A 9,289-nucleotide genomic window follows, 5' to 3' on the forward strand; every position below is an offset into this window, starting at 1 on the left:
TGATGCTCCAATGGCTTGAGAAGATTGAAAACGCTTTCCTCCATACCCAATGCCCCTCGGAAAGACGAACCCTATATGCTTCCAGTGTCCTGGAATCCAGAGCGCTTACATGGTGGAATGGAGTAACTCATGCGCGTGGCGCAGAGGCTGCTTCTAGCATGACATGGGAGGAATTCAAGGAAATTCTTACGCGAGAATTCTGCCCTCCCAACGAAGTTAAGCGCCTGGAGGAAGAATTCTGGAACTTGAAGCAATACAGCGGCGAAGCGCGCGAGTACGCGACGCGCTTCCACGAGCTAAGCTTACTGGTCCCTCACCTTGTTACCCCTTCCCGCCGAGCCATCGAGAAATTCCTTGGGGGTCTCCCCATGGAAATTCAAGATTCTGTATGGGCCAGAAACCCAGTAACCCTCTCTGACGCCATCGAATTGGCCGCTGTGCTCAGCGACAACCATGTCAGAGCAGGAACCCTGTTCCTGCGGGGAACTGAGAAGACCAAACCCACCAAGACTGTCCCTGAACCAACAGAAACCAAACCAGAACCCTCAAACCATAACCAGAAACGTAGGCGCAGACAAGCCTATGCGCTTACCAACCCGCCCATTGTCCAGCAACCAATTTATCAACCAGTTTACGCGCCTAACCCACTGTCAACCTACCCAGCACCTCCTGTAGTCCACAACTATGCCTTAACCAATCCAGCACTTCCTGCCCCGCCAACTAAGAAACCTTACACAGGAAACCAACCCTTTTGCCCAACCTGTAGACTTCATCACCCACCTCAAGTCCCGTGTCGACAATGTAACCGATGTGGCCGCGTAGGTCACTCCGTTGAGTACTGTAGAACCCCTCCCTCCAATCCGATTGCGCCAACACCACCAGCCTACCCGCAGAACCCACAGCCAACTTACCAAAACCCACGACCCAGATCGTGCTTTAACTGCGGTGATCCAAGTCATTTCCGGAACGCGTGCCCAAGGCTACAAGTTCAGATTACTCAAGCGAATCCGGTGAACCAAATTTCGAACCAAGTGACGCGTGGCCGAGCTTTTAACATAACCGCGCACCAAGCGCAAGCGAATAACGACGTAGTTAATGGTACATTTTTGCTTAATGGATTTTATGCATCTATGCTTTTTGATACTGGCGCCGATCGAAGTTTTATCTCTCGCGCCTTTGAGCGGAAGCTTGCGCGACCGCGCGATAACTTAAAAGAAGATTTTTCAGTTGAATTGGCTAATGGCGAAACTGTTTTAATAAACTCGGTAATTAAAGATTGCACGCTTAACCTTAACGAAAACGATTTTCTGATCGACCTCATCCCTATGCCTCTTGGAAGCTTTGATGTTATCATTGGTATGGACTGGCTCTCGAAGAATCGCGCCGAAGTTATTTGCGCCAAGAAATTGATTCGCATACCTCGAGAAAATGGTGATCTTCATATTTACGGCGAAAAACCCTCCAGTGGTCTTAAACTTATGTCTTGCGCCGAAGCCCAAAGACTCATGCGGAAGAAGTGTATTGCATTTCTAGCCCATGTGGTTAAACCCGATGAAGGAAAGAAGCTTCGCGATATCCCTGTTGTGCGTGATTTTCCTGAAGTTTTTCCTGATGATCTTCCTGGTATCCCTCCCGCTCGTGAAGTCGAGTTTCGTGTTGATCTTGTCCCTGGTGCTTCCCCCGTAGCTAAATCTCCTTATCGTCTTGCACCCGCTGAGATGCAAGAATTGGCAAGCCAAGTTCAAGAGTTGACTGCTAAAGGATTCATTCGCCCTAGCTCTTCGCCCTGGGGTGCTCCGGTGTTGTTCGTTAAAAAGAAAGATGGATCGTTTCGCATGTGTATTGATTACCGCGAGTTGAACAAACTCACCATTAAAAACCGGTATCCCTTACCGCGTATTGACGACCTTTTTGATCAACTCCAAGGTGCCTCTTGTTTCTCGAAGATCGATCTCCGTTCTGGTTATCATCAGTTGCGTATCCGCGATGAAGATGTTCCGAAGACTGCTTTCCGAACTCGTTATGGCCATTTTGAATTCTTGGTCATGTCCTTCGGTCTAACCAACGCACCCGCCGTTTTCATGGATCTAATGAATCGGGTGTGTAGGCCTTTCTTGGATAAATTCGTGATCGTGTTTATCGATGATGTTCTGGTGTATTCTAAGACCAAGGCCGAGCATGAGCAACATCTTCGGTTGGTGTTGCAGAAGCTTCGAACCGAGCAGCTCTATGCTAAGCTTTCCAAGTGTGAATTCTGGTCTGATGAAGTACAGTTTCTTGGTCATGTTGTAAACAAGATGGGTATTCATGTCGACCCATCCAAGATTGAAGCAATCAAGAACTGGATTACGCCATCCTCTCCTTCTGAGATCCGTTCCTTTCTAGGCTTAGCTGGTTATTACCGGCGCTTTATTTCGAACTTCTCGAAGATCGCTTTGCCTTTAACAGCTCTGACGCACAAAGGTAAACCGTATATTTGGGGCTCGAAGCAAGAAGAAGCCTTTCTAACGCTCAAGCGTTTGTTGTGTGAAGCTCCTGTTCTTGCACTACCTGAGGGTAATGATGATTTTGTCGTGTATTGCGATGCCTCCAACCAAGGTCTCGGTTGTGTTCTTATGCAACGAGGCAAGGTTATCGCTTACGCATCAAGGCAACTCAAGGTTCATGAAAAGAATTATACAACTCACGACCTCGAGCTTGGTGCAGTTGTTTTTGCCTTGAAGATCTGGAGACACTACCTTTATGGTACTAAGTGTATCCTCTACACTGACCATAAAAGCCTTCAGCATATCTTTGATCAAAAGGAACTTAACATGAGGCAACGCCGATGGAACGAACTCATCAGCGATTACGATTGTGAGATCCGGTATCACCCTGGTAAGGCTAATGTGGTAGCCGACGCGCTCAGCCGAAAACCCTGCCAACTTAACTGTATCTTGCCGCGCACCCAGCTTCACTTCGCGCCGATTCAAAGCAACCTTGAATCGCGTATTCGTGACGCGCAGCGCGCATCCATCAGTAATGGTAACCTTCGCGCCGAGTTAGCGTGTGGCGCGGAAGCGCATTTTGTGCCTAATCTGAGTGGAATTCTCTGCTATCTCAATCGCATCTGGATTCCCTTTGATGAGAATCTTCGCGCTGATATCCTGAGTGAAGCGCACAAATCTCGGTATTCTATTCATCCCGGCGCTGATAAGATGTACAAGGATTTGCGCATTACTTATTGGTGGCCTGGCATGAAAAAGGATATTGCTGTGTTCGTAGCTAAGTGCCTGACTTGTTCTAAAGTTAAAGCTGAACACCAACGCCCATCTGGTTTGCTCGAACAACCAGAAATTCCTACGTGGAAATGGGAAGGTATAGCAATGGACTTTATTACCAAGTTACCTTTGACAGCAAGCAAACATGATAGCATTTGGGTAATAGTGGATCGATTGACTAAGTCTGCTCACTTTCTGCCCATTCGTGAAAACTACCGTGTTGAGCAACTCGCGCAGCTTTATGTCAAGGAAATTGTCTGCCGCCATGGTACTCCTTTGAGCATCATATCCGATCGCGATGGCCGTTTTATATCTCGCTTTTGGAAATCTCTCCAATCTGCACTAGGAACTCGCTTGGACATGAGTACGGCATATCATCCTCAGACTGACGGTCAGTCTGAGCGAACTATTCAAACTCTTGAGGATATGCTCCGATCTTGTGTTCTTGATTTTGGAGGTAATTGGGATTCACACCTGCCTTTGATCGAGTTTTCTTATAACAACAGCTATCATTCCAGTATCGGTATGGCCCCATTTGAAGCACTTTACGGTCGTAAATGCCGCTCCCCGATTTGTTGGAGCGAAGTGGGTGAAACTCAAATCACAGGACCCGAACTTGTTCAAGAGACAACCGATAAAATCGCCAAGATCCGTGATCATTTGCTGACTGCCAGAAGCCGACAGAAGAGTTACGCAGATCGTAGGCGAAAGCCTCTCGAATTTCAAGTTGGGGATCTTGTTCTCCTCAAAGTGTCGCCTTGGAAAGGTGTTGTCCGCTTTGGGAAGAAGGGTAAGCTTGCTCCTCGTTATGTTGGTCCATTCAAGATTCTCGCGCGTGTGGGAAAAGTTGCCTACAGACTTGACCTGCCGCTCGCGCTCAGTAATGTGCATCCAACGTTCCATGTTTCCAATCTCAAGAAGTGTTTAGCTGACGAGAACCTTCACATTCCACTTGATGAAGTTCAAGTTGATGAAACTATGCATTTCGTTGAGAAGCCTGTTGAGATTATGGATCGTGAGGTTAAGCAAACCAAGCGCAGTCGTATCCCTATCGTGAAAGTTCGCTGGGAGTCCAAGCGCGGAGCCGAGTTTACATGGGAAAGGGAAGATCAAATGAAGATCAAGTACCCGCACCTGTTCTCTGCGCAACCTACTTCGAGATAAATTTCGGGACGAAATTTCTTAAAGTAGGGGAGACTGTGACATCTGCCCCGATCCGACCCGACCCAGGTACCCGTTTCTCTGACCCGATCTCTCTTTTATTATTTAATATTTATACTTATATTTTACTTTTAATAATAATATATATTTTCCTTCCCGCCTCTTTCTCTCTCTTTCTTTCCGCCGTCCCGTCCCTCTTCCTTCTCTCTTTCCGCCTTCTTTTCCCTCTTGTCGCCGTCCCGCCCTTACGCTTTGTTTCCCTCCTCTTTGCTTGTCCTTTGGTTCTTCCCGCCTAAGGATGTCTGCAGCTCCACGCGCCAGACTCCTTACATGGAAGCCTGCGTGAAGACATCTTGTTCCTGCGATGCGTGAAGAGAACTCTTCTCGCAGCGCGCTAAGAATGCATGTTCTTCCCGCAATGCGCTAAGAATGTATGTTCTTCCCGCGATGCGCTTAGAATTCTTGTTCTTCACGCAGCACGCTAAGGATTTGTGATTCTTCCCGCAGTGCGCTAAGGATTGTTGTGCCAGCCTTCGCGCTCGCGCACTCAGCCTTCCCGCGCTTAACCCTTGTATCACTGTTTATTCCAGCCTGTATGCTTTTGTGTTGTCTTATCTTCTGTGCTGTTGACCTAACCTATCTAATGTCTGAATAGTTACTTTCGGCGCAGCATGCGTACCAACCCCCATTGGTTGGAAGAAAAAGTGACTGACATTATCTTTTGAGATCTGCTTTTGCCATGCTTGACCAGTACCTTTATCTGAACCGCCCATGCCTGTTACTGTTCCCTGTCAGCTTTATCTTGCCCCCTGCAGCTGCCATATCTTTTGATATCTTTTGCTTTTTGAGATCTTTTCCCCTTTTCTAGGATTGTGTTCCCTAGGGTTTCTCTATAAATAATAGTATTATTTTTTCCTAACACATCACACACAAAACACTTAATCTCTCCTGTTCTCTTGCTCCTTGCTCTCTCTGCCGTCTTCCTCTCTGCCTCCGTCTTCCTCCTTGTTCTTCCTGCTTTTCCGGTAATATATATTATAATTTACTTATTAATTATGCTAACTTATAATCAAGACTTAAAACAAATCATTAAAACAATAATCTTATTTATAGGTTAACTTGTGCTTGTTTAAAGTTGGTTCTTGCTTTATCTATCACCGCGTCGTTTATCATGTGAGTAATCTCGTACCTAATCCCTTTTTGCTTTTAAATGTTTTGGGATGTTCATGTGTTCATACAAACTTAGTCTTAAACTGTTTATGAACTTTAGTCGCGCAGTATCCCATGCGTTGAGGACGTTTACTTGGCTGTTTATTTGTATGTGTGTATCATTAACCGCTTTGTTCGGCCTATTCCGCAGTTCCGTTGGTACCATTAGTTGAACACGGGAGACCTATCGTTTACGGTTTTCTTTGTTTACACTTGCACAGATGTTTTCTCGTTTTTATGCTCAATTGGGAGCATGGATTGAACTATGATCTATGAACTATCTTAGGCTTGATCACAATCTGATTACACCCTTGTTAAACTCTAGACATACACGTGTTGCGCGCAGATTTACTGTGATTATCTATGATTATCTATTAAACTTGATTTCTCACCAACACGCAAGTGTTTGACGTTTATTTTAACACATGTTCAGGTTTGCAGTAGCTGTTTTGGAGCTTGTGGACACGTAGGACGTTTTTACTTTTGGACCTAGAATTAAAATGTATCAAGACAAGTTAATGTTGTTTGAATGTTATAATTTATAATATATTGATTTATGTTTGATTTATGTTCTTTATTTTCCCCGCTGCGCGTGCGCGATAAAATGTGTATTAATAAATATTGACACCAATAGTGTCGCGAGTAATGAAGCAATATGTGGCGCCCCGATGTATAATCCGCCTTTGGTCGGGGTGTTACAACAGCCGGCTGAATAGTATTCCTGTTCTACCAACAGTGGACTATGCACAGGCCATACTGGTTGGTGGATAGATTACGGCCAACAGTAACTATGTCGGCTGCACTATTCCTCCAACTGTAGATTATGCACGTCCTACCTACTGTGGATTATACGCAGGCCATGCTGGTTGGTGAATAGGTTATGGCCAACAGTAACACTATTTCACCAACTGTAGGCTGCGCACGCCCTGCAGTTAGGGTTGGTGAGTAGGCAGCGGCTAATAGTGACAAACAGTACTAGAGGGTGCTCCTCCTCGTACTGTTGTCGGTGAGCTGTCACCCTGTGATTGGCTCATGGGCTGTTCTGATCAGATTGTCTGTCCTATCCATACCTTGGTAGGTATAGTACAGATCTTTCAGAATCATACGGACTGGCTCACTTTGGCGGGATTGTTCCCGCCTTGCTCATTCCTTCATGTGACTACTGAAGTATCTATTGTCTTGTGCGTGTAGCCCTGCTGTCTGCGGGTAGCCTTCCCTGATGGCTTGTATCCGCAACTGCGGGAACAGGCGGGGTACTTCACCATTGGGAGGCTTTCCCTGCGTGTACAGCTTGCGTACTGCGCGTAAGGTTCTATGAGCATGGTGGGTCCTGCGGAAGCAGATGGCCTTTGCGCAGACGTCCCTGTTCAAGGTGAGTCTTGCGGGACCAACTGGGCTCTGCTGGGACCTACCTCTTCAGACCCGACTCGAAATATGGCTTGAGCTGATGAACAAAACACGAAAATAAAGTAAATAACAAGGTATTGGGTTGTCATGTTTAAAACGTTTAATAAAGGGGTTGAGTTTGGATTAACCTATTTAACTTGGTTAGTTAAAATCAACTTTCCAATTTACTTAATTAAACATGTCGAAGATCCACTAACCTATGCATTTACATTCTTATCAGCCCGATTTACACATTTTTAACTTCATTATTATCCGTCAACTTATTTGACACATTAAACTACTTAAAGGAGCTATGTACTGGGGTTACACGGTTCTAGTGACGGTTAGGATTAGCGATTTAGACACAAATAAAAATATGGGTCATGTTCGAGTTTAACAATTCAATCATCCACCCACCTGGCAATGAAATGGGTACTATACAAGTACCATTCATAATGAATAATATTGATGATGAAAACAAGTGAAAACATAAACCGTTGAAAATACCAAACCCGAATGGCACCAATACCGAAAACATGAAGAAAAACACAAATAGTAAAATACGAATACTGATAGTGCTTGTGTTCAATCATTATCAGGTACAATAACAATATGTGGTACAAATTTACCCATTCTTATACCTACTAACCCGACACAACTAACATCCGTCAAATTGAAACATGCTTCTCACCCAAATAAATCTCTATAAAAACTTCTTAACTTTTAGAGAAAAAACAGATACTAAATAACCTACTAATTAAAATAATATTTTGTATAAAGGTAATTTTTTAGTTGATGAGTGTAACGGATAAAAAAGCATTGAATTTACAAACAAAGAGTAAGTAAATAAACAAAAACCAACAACAAAACAACATTTTCACTTCACCCCAAAAAAACAAAAATATTGACCTTTTCCTCCGTATTATAAAAAAATATTATTAATTTTATAATATATTGACCCCCTAAGCATTGGTTTCTGTTATTTCACACCCCCTTGGAATTTTGTCACTTGGTCTTTTCCTTTCATCCGTCGATTCCTCATGTCAAATTTTCATTTCTTCACTTCTACAAAACCCCATTTCTCATTCATCAATTTCACCATTCATATTACTATTATTATTGTTTCTATAACCAGCATCCATCCATGGTGCAGATTATAGAAAATATTGGAAATGCAGAAATTGATGTGGCTAATAATAATAATAATAATAATAATAATAATAATGCAGAACCTGAACCTCAAGGTGCTGAAGATGAGAGGTTCAGGTTCTGCATAAACAACCACCTCGATTTACTAATTGAGGTGTTGAAGCGTCTTGACGGGCGATCGCTCAGCACTGCCGCGTGCGTGTGTCGTCAATGGTGCGCGATCGCCCGTAACGACACGTTGTGGGAGCATTTATGTTTCCGCAACGCGTCGCCGCCACCGGTTGGGGTTAGGCCGGTGGTGTCAGCATTGGGTGGGTACAGGAGGTTGTACATGGTGTGTGTTCGACCCGTGTTGAGTCGACTCAAGCGGCGGAGAATCGGTGGTGAGTCGGAGGTGGTGAGGCGGGTGTGGAACCGGCATGAGGTGGATCTGTCGTTGTCGTTGTTTTGTGTGGAGTATTATGAACGGTTGTTGGTCGGCGGCGGGAGAGTCGCCGGAGATTCGCCGGCGTCGTCGTTGAAGTTTCTGTGCATGCCGGTGAATGTTTGATGGTGAAACGACGTCGTTACGGTTGAGTATTTGAGCTTACATTCTTTATTTTGTTCTGGTTTGCTAGTCATTTTGCATAATTATATTTTTATATTTTATAAATAAATACATTAGTAATGAAATTATTAAAAAAAAAAAATCTTGTGTACGTGTTTAGTTATATGATTGTGGATTTGAATGTTTTGTTCGTGTATTGTTCAAATAAATTGTGCAAACTTAATTTTGTTTTTGTTTCTAAGATATAGTGACAATAAATGGGGTTTGTTTATAAAGAAAAGGTTATTTAATTTTGATGTATATTGGAAGCAGCCTCTCTATCCCTATGGGGTAGAGGTAAGGCTACCTACATCTTACCCTCCTCAGACCCTATCATAGCTTTGCTATTAGTGGGATATACTGAGTACGATGATATATATATGATGATATTGTAACTTGTTTAAATATAGCTATCATGTTTCTGATTTTAAGGTGATGTTTGGCTGTCTAATCTAAAATTACTATGAACACGTGAATTGTTTTCAAATAGATGGATCATAACTATATGTAAATTAAAAAAAAAAGATATATGATATAA

General features: G+C 43.7%; 1 protein-coding gene across 1 annotated transcript; it reads left to right on the plus strand.

The window, feature by feature from the left end:
* The first annotated feature begins 7,804 nt into the window (after positions 1–7,804).
* On the plus strand, positions 7,805–8,809 carry LOC143536633 (F-box protein SNE-like). Its single transcript, XM_077030577.1, has one exon. The coding sequence runs from the start codon at positions 8,161–8,163 to the stop codon at positions 8,713–8,715; it is 555 nt and encodes a 184-aa protein (XP_076886692.1). The 5' UTR covers positions 7,805–8,160; the 3' UTR covers positions 8,716–8,809.
* The last annotated feature ends 480 nt before the right edge of the window (positions 8,810–9,289 follow it).

The sequence above is a fragment of the Bidens hawaiensis genome, unplaced genomic scaffold (genome assembly GCF_021521415.1).
Source record: "Bidens hawaiensis isolate Kalapana, Puna unplaced genomic scaffold, B.hawaiensis_p1.1 tig00000780_1, whole genome shotgun sequence".
In the NCBI taxonomy this organism is placed as follows: Eukaryota; Viridiplantae; Streptophyta; class Magnoliopsida; order Asterales; family Asteraceae; genus Bidens; species Bidens hawaiensis.